We start from the raw sequence: 14,441 nt of genomic DNA, 5'->3' as shown, positions 1-14,441 counted from the left end.
TAGCTGTCAGGATGTGACTCTAGTCTCGGGCAAAACCTCTTTTAGAAATTAGGCCTTTACAAAAATTTTTTGAGGGGGAAGAAGGGGGTTAAGCATTTGCCATGTTCTGCAGTTTTAAAAAAAATGTACATTACTCTAACAGGAACCCACAGTCAATTCCCAAACTTTCTGTCTTTTTCCTCCGGTTTAGAAAGGCCGGAGGCAGTTAACCCCACATTTACTCGTGTCCCCGCTGCATCCCTCCCTCCCGCGCCCGCCCTCACGCACCACGCCCCGGCCTGGCATTCTAGGACCGCCACCCGCACTGTGGGGCGCCGGCAGCAGGAGGCCCGGATGGAGGGCCCGTGCGATGCAGAGCAGACGAGCGCCCGCTGCCCCGCGCTGTGCCTGCTTCTTCCCCGCGGGCCGAGCCAGCCTCAGGGCAGACCACAGCCCGCACCCCCAGCCCCGCTCTCTTCGCGCCCCTCTGGCTTACGTCATGGCCATGACGATGCAGGGCACAGACTACGTGTGCGCACACCCGCGGGAATTACGGTATTTAGGGCAGCTCTTCGCGGCTCTGGCTCCCCCGCGTGTCGATAACAGGAACTGCATCCGGGACAAAACCCGCCCCGCCTGCTCCCGGCCGAGTTCCTGGAGGAGGCTCAGCGCCCACCCTCCTGTCTGCACCGGAGGACCTGCTGGTGCTGTTTTTGAGGCTTTTCCCCAAATCGCTTTTCTTCCCTGCGGGAGGGTCCGCCCCTAGAACCGGGTTGCCCCGACGGAGGCTGGTCTGAGAGATGTCCTCGGGTCTCAGCGGTGGCATGACCCCAATCTGGGCTCAGCGGGTGCAGCACCTTAGGGACCACTGGGTTAATTTTGAAGAGAGGCACATCCGGATCCCACTTGCAACTTTCACCTGCTTGCAGCGTGCCCCTGGTCGAGTCACTTACTTCTCAACTTCACTTCTGTAAAATGGAGCTTAGATTTCCTGGCACTGGGCCCCGGGCAGTGCCCTTGGCAGATAGGAGCAGAAGGATAATGATCACCACCATAACGGGGCATTCACTGCATGCGGGGGAATGCCCTAGACATTTTGAAATGACCTTGTTAAAAAATTGAGGGAAGAAACTGAGATTTAGTGATTTGCCCAGAGTCACACAGCTAGAGGATGGCAGAGCTGGGACTAAGACGCAGGAAGACATGGGCACACAAGTGCTGGGGAGGCTTGTGAATTTAGGGGGTGTCCAGAGGCCTGAAAATAATCCAGCCCTGCCCTTTTGTGTTGTTAACCAATGCTTTCTTCTTCTGATAGATTACTCATCCCATCTTAGTATAATTCTTCCATAGGAAGGGGCCTAAAAGACCATCCAGCCTATTTCCTTAAGAAAAAAGGGAAGCCCAGCCGGTGTGGCTCAGTGGTTGAGCATGGACCTATGAATGATTCAATTCCTGGTCAGGGCACATACCCGAATTGCAGGCTCAATCCCAGTGTGGGGCATGCAGGAGGCAGCCAATCAGTGATTCTCTCTCATCATGGATTTTTTTTCTCTCTCTCTTTCCCTCCCCTTCCTCTCTGAAATAAATAAAAATATATTTAAGAAGAAAAAAAGAGAGAGACTTGTTCAGGGCCACACAGCTTGTCCTGTTGTTCCCCCATCTCCCTCCCCTTGCCTTTGGGTGAACAGTTCTGCGGAGTGATGCTCCTTCCCACTAACAGTCAAATTGCCCACTCAGTACAGGCACCTCTCCGGGGGCTGCCCATGGGCCACTCCTGATCCACTTGGCCAGAACCTCTGCCTCCACACCCGTTCCCTCCTCTAGGCACACCAGCCTTCTTCCCTCACAGAGCTGATGCTCAGTCTAAGCAGAGAGACAAGTGCAGCCTCTGACTCCCTAGTGCCGGCACAAGACCAGCAACTATTTACCACTGTTTGCATGTGTGTGTATGTGTGTGCGTGTGGGGAGGGGGCAGCAAAAGCAATGCTCAGAGACCGAGTTGTCTTTGCCAGCAATTTACTTACGCACAAGTTTGCTGCAAGAATTCTAATGATTTCATAAGCCAGAGCACACAGGATACTATCTTGTAATAAGCCAAACACAAAAATAACATACTCCAAACAAATGACAGATTGATCCGGAGGAGGGGACAGATTGAGCCGGAGGAGGGGAGAGAAGTGGAGGAAGCGGGAGGGTCCAGGGGAGCGGCTGTCGCCTGCACCTGGATGGTCCCGCTCCGGCTCCGCGCCCCTCCCTCCCCTCCCGCCGGCTCCGGGGCTGCGGTGGGCGGGCGGGCGGGCTGCAGCGGCGGCGGCATGGAGGAGCTCCTGCCCGGGGAGACCGACTGCCGTGAGTCCGCGCTGCGAGGCCGGGGCGGGGCGGGCATTGGACCAGAGCATCCCCCCACCCCCCGAACCCCGCACCCCGCACTCCCCGGGGCGACCCCGCTGGGACTGGCTCGGTGCACGCGTCCCTCGCTGCTTCGGGCTCCTTTGTGGCGCCCTCGGGCCGAGGGGCCCTGGCCGCGAACCGGCGACATCAGCTCGCAATGGGCTGGCGATGCCATCCCTGGCCGAGGACCGACTTCGCGTGCCCGGAGCGACCGGCGCTCCCTGGTCCTCAGGGCGGCGCTGGGGGAGGGACCTAGCGCTGTCTCCATCTCTGCAGCAGGAGAGCTGGGGCTCAGGCTGGTTAAGGAAGAGGCCGCGGTCACCGTCAGTGAGCGGTGGACAGGCTGAAGGCCCAGCTCCCCAGCATGCCCCGGGGCGGGGAGAGCGGTCACCACATCAGATGGGGAAACAGACCCAGAGCAGAGGAGCTATGGTGTGCCCAGTGCCAGGGCCTCAAGGCCAGGGAGCAGCAACCATGGGGGCATCCGCTGGGAGAGGGGAGAGAAGGAGGGTGCCAGCCAGCGTCCTCAAGGGGATGGGTGTGGGGGAGGGGCTCCATCAAGTTGCCATTTCAAAGGGTACTGTGTTCTGCCTGGGACAGGATCGCCTGATCCGGACCTTTACAGTGTGCAGCAAGATGCAGGGGGGAGTGTGGGGTGGAGTTCTGGGCAGAGGCCCCAGCCTGGGCAGAGGCTCAAGGGTTGGAGTGCGCTGTGTATTAGATGTGGCCACAAAGAGGATGCATGGAAGAGAGGAGACAGTTTGATCTGGGCTCTGCAGGGTCAGCTTGCTCCCATTTGGACTCCTGGCTGTTTGCCAACACAAACCAGCCCACAGCCCCGAGGCGTCAGCTAAGACAAAGGGAGTCAGAGCTGGAAGGGATCTCTCCAGTTCACTTTTTCTTGACCCTCCTGCCATGCTACAGCTGAAGAAACAGACTCCCTGGGCCGGACTAGCCCAGGATCCTGCTGTGGAAAGGCGGAGTGAGCACTAGAACCCCGGCTTCTCTAAGCTCACACCTGCAGCGCCAGCTCCTTCCCCAAGCCCGGGCCGTGCTTTACAGCCAAGGGGTGAAGGAAGGAAAAGCCGGGGAGCCAGTGTGAAGACCCACGTCCCGCGTGGTTCAGGGTTCGGGATCTGGAGAAGGGGCCGCAAGCAAATGAAAGAGATGAGACAATAAATAATAATTTGGAAATTGGGGGGCCAGGCGGGAGCCTAAGCCAAGAAGTAGGACTTCGTTTGGGCTCCGGCCTTGCCATCCTTTTATTCAGTTTGAGATACACTTATAGCCCTTAGGCAGGTGATTCCAGTAAGACACAGACTATCTTATCAGTAAGGATTTACACACTGTCCAGTGGGGAAGTTGCTTCAGCAGGTTCTATTCTGGTCAGGGACACTTGTCCTGGTTGGTCTTGATCCCCAGTAGGGGGCATGCAGGAGGCAGCCAATCAGTGATTGTCTTTCACATTGATATTTCTATCTTCCTCTGCCTTCTGAAATCAACAAAAAGATATATGTTTTAAAAATTACACACACACACACACACATATATGCTTGCCAGGGCCTGAATTTGGGGATATGGTAATTGACAAATCAGACAAAAATCTCTCCCATCACGGGATTATCTTATAATGGGGGAAGCAGACTATAAACTTAAACATGTGAAGCAGCATTTGCCCATGGTGAGAGGTGTTATGGAGAAAAGCAGTGCAGGGAGGTGGGTAGGGAGGGCACTTTCCTTGGTTGGGGCTTCCCTGGCTTCCCCAGCTCACTTCCAGGTCTCTGTCCACCAGAATTTATTTTATTAAATGTATTGGGGTGACATTGGTCAGCATGAACATACAGGTTTCAGGTGTGGGTTTCTATGTTACAACATCTGTATATTGTGCCATGTGTCCACCAACCCACAAATCTCCTGTCACGGCCACCAGAATTTAATCTCTGATCTTTTACCTTGGAGGAATGATAGTGCTGACAATGGTGGCACTACTTACCAGCCATGCTAGAGGCTTCTCATATCTTATATCTAATCATTACAATAGCCCTGGAGGGCAGCTTATGTCTCCATTTGGAATATGGTGAAGCTGAGGCACAGGATAAAGAGGTAACTAAGTCATACAGCTAGACAATGACTCAGCCAGAGCTGACTGCCTTCGGGCAGCTACTCTGAGGTCCACAGGTTGTATCTGGGAGGCACCAGAAGGCCTAAGACCCTCTCCCACTTCTGGGAAGCCATGTGGAATTTATCAGGCAAACCAAGCTGATGACAGGCCTGTCTGTCACCTCAATGCATCGCTGGTCACCTGTCCCTGGACAGAGCCTGGGCTTAGACATTCACACCGTACCGTACATGCAGGATGTGGGTCTGGCAGCAATAAAACCACAAGATTACCTCTTGTAATGGCTCCTCAAAGGGCCAGAAAGTATTTGTGTGTCCAAGCATTTCTGGAGGAGGGACAGGCATCTCTTAGTCTGGGGATCATTAGTGTCACTCATGGAAGCAGAGTTTTGTTTTGTTTTTGTTAATATATTTTATTGATATTTTACAGAGAGGAAGGGAGAGAGATAGAGAGTTAGAAACATCGATTAGAGAGTCATCGATCAGCTGCCTGTTGCACACCCCCTACTGGGGATATGCCTGCAACCAAGGTACATGCTCTTGACCAGAATTGAACCCGGGACCCTCAGTCCCCAAGCCAAAGCTCTATCCATTGAGCCAAACCGGTTTCGGCTGGAAGCAGAGTTTTGTGGACCCCTCCCTGTGCCCCGCTTGGGCTTGCTGTGAGCTGTAGGGGGGTTGGGAAGGGCCCCCAAGGAGCTTGAGGTTCAGCCACGAGCAGTCAGGACAATAGCAGCATGGGGGTCACCAGGCCTGATCCCTCCTGACTTGGCCACTAACCCTTCATGCAGGGGCGCTCTGAGGTTCTCTCCAGTGTGGCCGGGTCTCTCTCTCCGAGTCCAGCACGGAAAGAGAGATGATCCGATTCTTCGAGTAGAGGGGCTTGGGATTGAGAAATAAAAGAGACAAGGCACAGAGACAGAAGGAAAAAGCTGGGACTGGGTGGACCGCTGCCCTCTTCTGATGGAGAGACAGTGACCCAGCATGTTTACTTTATACCCCCAGGTACCAGGAAGTTTCACCAAAAGTCAAGACAAAGGAGATGATTTGCATTCTTGCATTCCTGGTGCTTGACTGGATTTACATATCAAAACCCACTCACTGACACCTGGGCAAAGATAAGAGCCAGTGCTGAGAACAATGTCTGCCTTTTTGGCAAAGCGTGTTCCCAGAGCGTGGCCTTGCAAACTGCCACTGGGTTTGTTATGCCCAGACTTCGTGATCCCCCAAGGACCACCAGGGAGCCAAGTCCGATGCAATAAACAAAAGAGCCTTCACCATGCTAGCATGTGCTCCTCCCACCCAAGCCGGCAGCATGGCGGAAGAGCGCGAATTTCTCCCAGTCCAGGGGTTTTGAGGGCTAGGGATAACTCCGCCCTGCGGGGTGGAGTCGGGAGCTCATCCTTGCCCCGCCCTGCCCTCTCAGGTTCAGCTGACAATAATTGAAGAATGACCCTGTGCCTTCCCAGGTGTGCTCTACACTCTAGTTAGTCTGAGACTGTCTGAGTTAGTCTGAGACTGTCTGAAGTAGAGGTGCATGATGAGGGTGAGAGGTGTGCACAGAGGCCACAGAGAAGGCCCCCTCGCTGGGAGAGGAGAGAAGGGGTGGAAGGATGAAGACAGAGCAGCCAGGTGAGCATGCAGGCCTCTGCAGGGCCTGACGCAGCACAGGACTCGGTAGCTCCTGGCTGCTTTCCATACTGGGCTGTGGAAAAGGCATATGGACTCCGAGGGGAATGAATTCCATTCCATTCTTTTTAAAGTATATTTTATTGATTATTTTTACAGAGAGGAAGAGAGAGGGATAGAGAGTTAGAAACATCAATAAGAGAGAATCATGGATCAGCTGCCTCTTGCACACCCCCTCTGGGGATGTGCCCGCAACCAAGGTACATGCCGTTGACCAGGAATTGAACCCGGGACCCTTCAGTCCACAGGCCGAGGCTCTATTCACTGAGCCAAACCGGTTTCAGCCCATTCCCTTCTTAAGAGCAGCTCCGGGGGAGCAGACAGGAAGCCTGGTGATGGGGCACCTCTGACGGGTGAGGGGCACACGCCTTACTCTGTGGATGGTCTTGCCCACGGTCTCCCATGTCCAGAGCCCTGGCCGTGTGGACCTGTGGTGAGTTAGAAGGAAACGCAAGCTGTCTGGGGATGGCTCCACATAGGAATGGAGGAGAGGTACCCCCTCCCCCCCCTCCATTCCTTTGGAAGACCCCAGCCCAGGAGACACTCAGGGCCAGGGAGGGGCTGTCCACTGCGCCGTGGGATGCAGTGTGGGGTCCCCCACTCTCACCCCACTCCCCTTCTTCTCCCCGCAGTGCTTCCTCTGGAGAGGCAGCTCCACGAGGCTGCCCGCAGGAACAACGTGGGGAGGATGAAGGAGCTGATCAGGAGCAGAGTCAACGTCAGGGCCAGAAACCACGTGCGTAAACAGGGTCCTCCCGCTCTGGAGGGATGGGGACAGCGACGCCGCCCCCAGGAGGGAGGGTTTAGGGAGTGTGTATCTGCATCTGCATTTGCAGGGTGTCCGTCCACATTGTCTCAAGGTCTCTGAGGCCTCACCCGAGGTCAGGGTCAGGGTCAGGATTCTGAGCCAGACGGGTAATTCCAGAGCTTACACTTCTATAAGCTACTGGAAGCTTATGAAATGCATGAAATGTGTGCAAGGGGCTCAGCCCTCAGCCACGCTTCATCCGAAGGTTGTCCGGAAGGACGTCTGGAAGGTCGTCCAGCTGTCCGGTCCAATTAGCATATTACGCTTTTATTAGTATAGACACTGAGAAGACCCATCTGAAAGGCATACCTGCCTCCAAGGAAGGTCAGGAGTCAGAGGCTGACAGATAAGCAGACAGGAGCTGAACCTGGAGGGACAAAGGTGGGGTGATGCCTAGGTTTGAGACCAAGAGTGACCAGACCAAGAGAGGCTGAGCATGCACAAGTCAGCCGTGTAGCTCTGTTCTCTGAGGGCCTCTGTGCCCCCTGAATGTCAGGTTGCTGTGGGCCCCCGCCTGCCCTCAGGGACTCACAGACCAGGCTGGGAGAGCAGACATGAAGCCTGGGGGACGGGGCACGGCTAACGGGCGAGGGGCACACACCTAGCTCTGAGGGCTGCAGGTGAGGTGGCCCTCAGCCCTGCCGGGGGAGAGGACAGAGGGCAAAGCCTCTCCTTCTGGTGGGGACACTGAGGACAGGCCTGAGCACCACCCGGGGAGCACCTCCCGCCTCAGGGCTCTGGGAGCACCTCAGAGGAGATGCCAGCTTGGGTGCTAGCCAGTGGAGGCTGACAGGCTGGGTGCAGGATTTCTGACTGCAGCAGAGGCTGCTCTGTCTGGGGTGACACGACAAGGGTATGACCTGGGTCCTCAGAGCCTTCCTGGGACTCAGTAATAGTAACAGGGTTTCTGAGGTTTTCATCCCCCTGTTTCCCGGGATCCTCACTCACCCAGAGAGGGGGGGGGGCGGGGAGAAAGTATTAATCCTGTTCATGTGTTGAAGCAGGCACAGACGGGGCAGCAAGTAATCTCAGGTCACACAGCAAGTTATTGATGACTGGAGCCTTGGTCTCAACTCCTAGACAAGCACTAGCAAGGATGCATGGATTTGTTGGATGATAGGATGCTAATGCCTGACTTATTCATTCATTCATTCATTCATTCACTCATTCATTCATTCACTCACTCATTCATTCGATCAATGAGTATTTATTAAGGGCTTACTACTCTGTGCCAGCTCTGTGCTAGGTGCTAGGGACAGAGCAGAACCCATGACACAGCCCTCTTGGAGCTGATAGTCTAGTGGGGGAGGACTGAGTATCACAAGCAATTCATCCCACGGTGAGAGGTTGAGCTCCACGGGGATGACAGGGGTCTGTCCCACCTGAGGGGTCAGGGAAGGCTTCTTGAGGAAGAGGTGTTTTTAGGAGCCAGTGAAGAAGGACAGTGTTCCAGGCAGAGACACCACGCTGAGAATTAGTGGTTCTCTCATTGTCCCCCAACAAGCAGAAAACTATGGAGGGACACTGGCTTCCACCAGGCCTGCTCAGAGGGCCAGATACCATCATAAACGCCACGGTGGTGTGAGAACCAGGTGGGGGGTCAGGCGCCCTCAGACCCATTCTGTGGAAAGAGGGGACAGAACTCAGGCCCTCAGGGGCCCTCAGGGACTTGGAGGGAAACCACAGGCCACAGGGGGAGAGTGGGGAGGCTGGCATTTCTGAGAAGCAGGGGTAGGCAGGGCCAGGCCATGCGGTTTGTCCCCAGAGCAGTGGGAGCTGTGGAGAGGTGCAGGTGGGGGACAGAGGGATCTGGTTCCTGTGTTTTACTACGTGCCTTCCAGCTGCTGCCCTGTGGAGGCGGGAGCGGCCAGGATGCCACTGGGGCCCCAGTCCCTGTTCACTGGAGCTGGCGAAGGCCTCCCAGGCTGTAGACCAGCTTCCTGGCCTGTGGCGGGGGGTGGGGGAGGGTGGGGTGGGCCAGGCAGCCCGCCAGTGCCTCACAGGACCCCTCCCTCCGGCAGGTGGACAGGGTGGCCCTGCACTGGGCCGCAGGCGCGGGGCACGAGCAGGCGGTGCGGCTGCTCCTGGAGCACGAGGCTGCCGTGGACGATGAGGACGCGGTACGGGACCCCATTGGAGGCGTGCCTGTCTGCCTGTCTGTCTGTCTGTCTGTCTGCCTGTCTGCCTGTCTGCCTGTCTGTCTGTCTGTCTGTCTCAGGGTGGGGAAGCCCACTCTGGATCGATGAGCAGCTGCCGTTGCCAAGGTTACCGCTGATATGCAGATGACAGGTGCAGAGTGGGCAGGGAGCCTTTAGGGGCTCTGACACTGCAGTGGTCCCATTTGCCCCCTGTCCAGCCATAAAGGTCTCTCCATTTCCGAGGGCCTTTCAGTTCCTGCGGATACATACCACGAGGGCAAGGAGAGAGATGGCCTGTAAAACAGATGACTGATTGGGTCAGTGAAGACCCCAGAAGGCAGGGCTCTCTTGGTATGCCACGAGGCACTGTCCTGTCTAATCCTTAAACCAACAACTTGCACAGAGACTAGCAAATTGGCAAGCAGCACGTTGCTGAGCACTGGAGAGTAGCAGGGTCCACGAAATTAGCTCTACAGGTTTGTGGGAAGGGCTGATTCCGACGATGACATTTGACAGGGACACATTTAAGAGTCTAAATTTAAATATTGGCCTGGTTGGTGTGGCTCGGTTGACCGTTTGACCCATGTAACAAGAGGTCACCGGTTCCATTCCTGGTTAGGGCACATGCCTGTGTTGTGGACTCAATCCCCAGCAGGGGGCGTGCAAGAGGCAGTTGACTGATGTTTCTATCTCTTCCTCTCCCTTCCTCTATAAAAATCAATAAAAACACACACACACACACATACACACACACATACACACACACACAAAAACAAAACAAAACAAAACAAAAACCCACAAAAAAACCCCCCACCTGTATTGGGAAAGAGTATATTCTGAGATTGGCTCCTTCCAAATTTTTGTGTTAAAAGGGTCCCTCTTTATGAAATCATGGTGACAGTAGACAGCAGCTGTTTTATTTAGCAACCTCCCCTATCCTGACAGTTTGCAATAATGTATCAGCCTCTGTTTTTAAAAATGTCCTGGTCTTCATTTATTTTTATTTATTTATTTATTTATCTATCTATTTATTTATTTATTTTGTTTTTGTTTGTTTTTTTAATATATTTTTATTGATTTTGTACAGAGAGGAAGGGAGAGAGATAGAGAGTTAGAAACATCGATGAGAGAGAGTCATCGATCAGCTGCCTCTTGCACACCCCCTACTGGGGATGTGCCCGCAACCAAGGTACATGCCCCTGACCGGAATCGAACCTGGGACCTTTCAGTCCGCAGACCGATGCTCTACCACTGAGCCAAACCGGTTTCGGCATGTCCTGGACTTTAAATTCCTAAAGCTGGGAGCTCCTTGGCCTGGGTGGCACTTTTGGTTTATTATGGTTGTGTGACTTTGCAAAGCAGCCACACCTCCTCATTCTCCCCTCCTCCCGTGTCCTCTCCCCTAGTTTGGGATGAATGCACTTCTCCTGTCTGCCTGGTTTGGCCACTTACAGATTCTTCAGATCCTGGTTAACTCGGGGGCCAAGATCCACTGTGAGAACAAGGTAAGGCTTCAACTGGCAGCCCCTGTCCCCACCCCACACCCCCGTCCCCTGTCCCCTGACCCACCTGCACAGGTGTGCCCCACCCCTGACACCTGCCCTGTCGCTGCTCCCTTTGGTCCCACATACACGCCTCTGCCTGCCCCAGTTTGCCTCCTGAAAACCCAGCTGAGCTCAACCAGGTGAAACTGGGGCCCTCGCTGCTCCCACTGGCGCTTGGAAAAGGGCCAGAGGTGCCTCTTCCCAACATTGAACTCCTCTTTCTTCTGATCCCCTCATTCTTTACCACTCTGGATGCTGTGACTGACCAGAGGCTGGTCAGAGCAGTACCGGTGAGGGACTCTGTGGCCTCCTGGTGCATTGGTTGTGCCCTAAGGGGTCTGGAAAAAGGGAAGTTACCCTGACATTCCAAAAGTATGTTATCATGTTATCGTAGATACAAAAAGACTGTAGGCTCAGTTAAGATCAAAGTTGATATTTGTCAGGCTAGATACAGGCCTAAGACATGACTACCCATTATAAATGGCCTTTTATTTCAAAAAGCTTTAATTTCAGACCATGCTTTGTGGTCACTGAAAGATGAGACAGAGGGCCGAAAACCAGGACTACAGGCTTTATTGGAGGAGAAGGACACCTGCCGGGCTGCCTCAAAGGGGAAAGTATTGATAACAGCACATGCAGGGGTGAAGGCGCCTTTTGAGGGGAAGAACAGGAAGGGGTGGGGCTTAGGGTACTTGGCACTCGCTGATTGGTGGTTTCCTATAAGGCACATGATTAGGCACTTAGGTACTTAGGAATTGGGGGCTTAGGGTTTTTGGAGGTGCTGATTGGTGGTTCAATGTACAGTCCATATAAGGTGCTCAGGAATGTCCAGGCCGCTGGTGCAGTTTACATCATATTCCCATACTCTGTCCATCAGTTGGGGGAAGGGAGGATCTATCAGTTACTTTAGGTCTCTGAGTTTTCAAGGTCACCATGCAGACCTTCCCTGAGCTTGTCAGGTTAGCATGTGGCCCCTTTTCATCCAGAACAGGGTCAGGCCCCGAACAAAGGAGCATCTTGTCCTTGTGGAGTTTGGGGTCCAGCACATGGATGTGTTATGGTTCACCAACGGGAAGCTCTCCGAAGCCCCTCCTTTGGGGTGTTTGTGGATTCATTACACAGACATGAGCGATGCAGTCCGTGGCCATTGGTGCTGACTCAATCTTTGGTCCTCCATTCCTGGATGTCAGGGGTGAGACAAAGGTTCAACCTTCTAATCCAGATTGGTTCCCCGGGCAACCAGGCCCCAACCTTACATTAGGGGCTTTTGCAGTTACCTCATTAACATAATAAAAGACACCTTTATCGCTTTTAGCACTTAGGAAATTTGAAAGCTCTGCTCAAGGAAGAGGTATAGCCAAAACCAGTTTGGCTCAGTGGATAGAGCTGCGGACTGACGGGTCCCAGGTTCGATTCCGGTCAAGGGCATGTACTTTGATGGCGGGCACATCCCTAGTGGGGGTGTGCAGGAGGCAGCTGGCAGCTGATTGATGTTTCTCTCTCCCTTCCTCTCTGTAAAAAAATCAATAATATATATATATATATATATATATATATATATATATATATATAGGAAGAGGGATAAAGACCAAATATATATTTCTAATTACTAGTATAAACTACGATATCACTTTTCATCAGTTATTAAAGTAGAGACTGCCAGGTTTCTTCACTGTAAGATTGTTGGCATTTTCCCCTTTCTGTAGTCTGTTGTTGGGAACTCTTTTGTGGTTTTAATTTGCATTTCAGTAACAACTAATGATGTCAGATATCTTTTCAGGAGCTTATTTGCCATCCATAGATTTTGATGTCCAAATTATTTTATAATTGTGTTATTTAATTTCTCATTGGTGAGTTTTTAGAGTTCTTTACATATTTTGGATGCATTTAAAAATAAATTACAGGCATTAGTGTACTTCCTTTAAATACTTCAGCATACATATTATTAACTAGGGTTTAATTTCCTTACATACAAGGAAATACACAAACCTTAAATTTATACTCTCTGCGATTTGACAAATGCTACTCCAGTATAACCCAAACCCCTGTCAAGCGGTAAAGTGTTGTTGTTCTGTTGACTTTTATAACCCGTTGATTGTTGTGATCTATTGGAAAAGCAGTGCTTTACACACTCTCGCTCAACGGAAGGCCAGAGTAGAGGCTCTGGGCTGCAAACACAACGTTTGCAAACCTCCCTCCCTCACATTGCCCCTGGGGCCAGGAGACCTCCTTCCTCACCGCCTGGGAGAAGGGTCTCCGCCCCACACTGCAGGGACCACCTGGCTTGTTTCAGGACGGTCTGACCTTGCTGCACTGCGCAGCCCAGAAGGGCCACGTGCCGGTGCTGGCGTTCATAATGGAAGACCTGGAGGACGTGGCCCTGGACCACGCTGACAAGGTGAGGGTGGCATCAAGCCTGTCCTCTCCACGGGCCCGGGCTTCCGGGGCCACTCGCGCCCCGTCCTCAGGTGTGTCCTTGGAGCTCTGGCTGGTGCAGGCTGGGCCCCGTCTCAGGGAGCTGCTGGCCTAGAAGGGACATGAGGGCACACGTGAGCAAGACCAGCAGAAAGATGGTCAGTGCCGTCAGAGAGGCTCTGATAAGGACGAGACGTGTGAGAGAGGGAAGCCCCTGCTTCCTGCTTCCTGGAGGAGGTGGCATTTGGTGGAGGAACTGAATTCTGTCAATACCAGTGGGCAGCAGGGGGCTGTCCCACACAGAGGAGAGCATCCTAGAGAGTGAGAGGTGGAGAGGGGCCCTTTGCGTGTGAGTTCAGGAGGGTCAGAGTATTGGGAGCGAGGGCCAAAGGGTTGGGTCCCTCATGAAGATCTCGACCCCCAGCCTCGGGACTCTGTCCCTTATTCAATAAGCGGCAGGGAGCCACAGGAGGATTTCAGTGGGGGAGGGAACCCCAGTGGGGTCTTGTTGGGACGTTGGGGGTGTGGGGCCAGGAGAGGGGAGAGTGTCTGGGTCAGGAGAAGCCACGGTGAGCCCAGCATGGTTGGGGAAAGAGTCCAGGTGGGCAGAACTTAAAAGCTCACTCTCCTCTCCTCCCGGCAGCTGGGAAGGACAGCATTTCACCTGGCTGCTGCGTACGGGCAGCTGGAGGCTCTGGACTTCCTGGTGGGCTCTGGCTGTGACCACAGCGTCAAAGACAAGGTACTGAGACCGCAGGTCCCGGGTGCTGGGCTCAGAGGGGTGGGCGCTGGCAGCTCATCTGGGCCTGCTTCTGACTCTAACCTGCTGGAGGGGCAGGAGCCCAAAGACCAGAGAGTGAACGATGTCCACCCCGCAGGCATTTTTTGAGCACACACACTCTCTGGGCCAACTCTGTGCTACAGGTGAGGGGCACAGAGATGCCCAAGACAGTTTCTTACTCAAGGACCTCAGTGCCACAATCCTAGTAAAGAGCTACAATCTAATACAGTTATGGGGAATTAGAATGGCAAATCGGATTGGCTGGCAGTGCTGCCCGGAGTGGATAAGAGTGGACTGTGATTCCATTGGGAACATCTGTGGTTGAGGGTGTGGGAAGAGTCAGGGGGGTAGTAGCCACCCTCCTGTGGTCATTTGCTTTCTTTGTGGTTCAGTAAGCTACAGCAATTATGGCAAAAGTAGGGTGAGAGCACTGAGGAGGGAGCACTTCACGAATCTGAGGAGTGAGGGATGGGGACGGGAAGGACTACCCTACAAATGACTTGTACCAATGGACCACTGCAAATCATTAGGCAAATACACTGAGGGGCCAGGTTATGATGATCTCTGATTATGATGAT

At 53.6% G+C, this 14,441-nt stretch overlaps 1 protein-coding gene across 3 annotated transcripts in view; it reads left to right on the top strand.

The window, feature by feature from the left end:
- The first annotated feature begins 2,206 nt into the window (after window positions 1–2,206).
- The window catches only part of ANKDD1A (ankyrin repeat and death domain containing 1A), a 34,926-nt gene continuing 22,691 nt past the window's right edge, over window positions 2,207–14,441 (top strand). For all 3 annotated transcript variants that reach the window (XM_084887352.1, XM_084887351.1, XM_084887350.1), the window contains exons 1-6: window positions 2,207–2,328; window positions 6,810–6,913; window positions 9,007–9,105; window positions 10,530–10,628; window positions 12,961–13,065; window positions 13,726–13,824. In XM_084887352.1, coding sequence (XP_084743478.1) covers window positions 2,295–2,328; window positions 6,810–6,913; window positions 9,007–9,105; window positions 10,530–10,628; window positions 12,961–13,065; window positions 13,726–13,824 — 540 coding nt within the window. In that variant the 5' untranslated portion in view covers window positions 2,207–2,294. The remainder of the gene's footprint in view (window positions 2,329–6,809; window positions 6,914–9,006; window positions 9,106–10,529; window positions 10,629–12,960; window positions 13,066–13,725; window positions 13,825–14,441) is intronic.

Source organism: Pipistrellus hanaki (genome assembly GCF_964339955.1).
Source record: "Pipistrellus hanaki genome assembly, chromosome: 1".
Classification (NCBI taxonomy): Eukaryota; Metazoa; Chordata; class Mammalia; order Chiroptera; family Vespertilionidae; genus Pipistrellus; species Pipistrellus hanaki.
The sequence above is the reverse complement of the archived record's forward strand: the minus strand, read 5'-3'. Positions and strand labels throughout refer to the sequence as shown.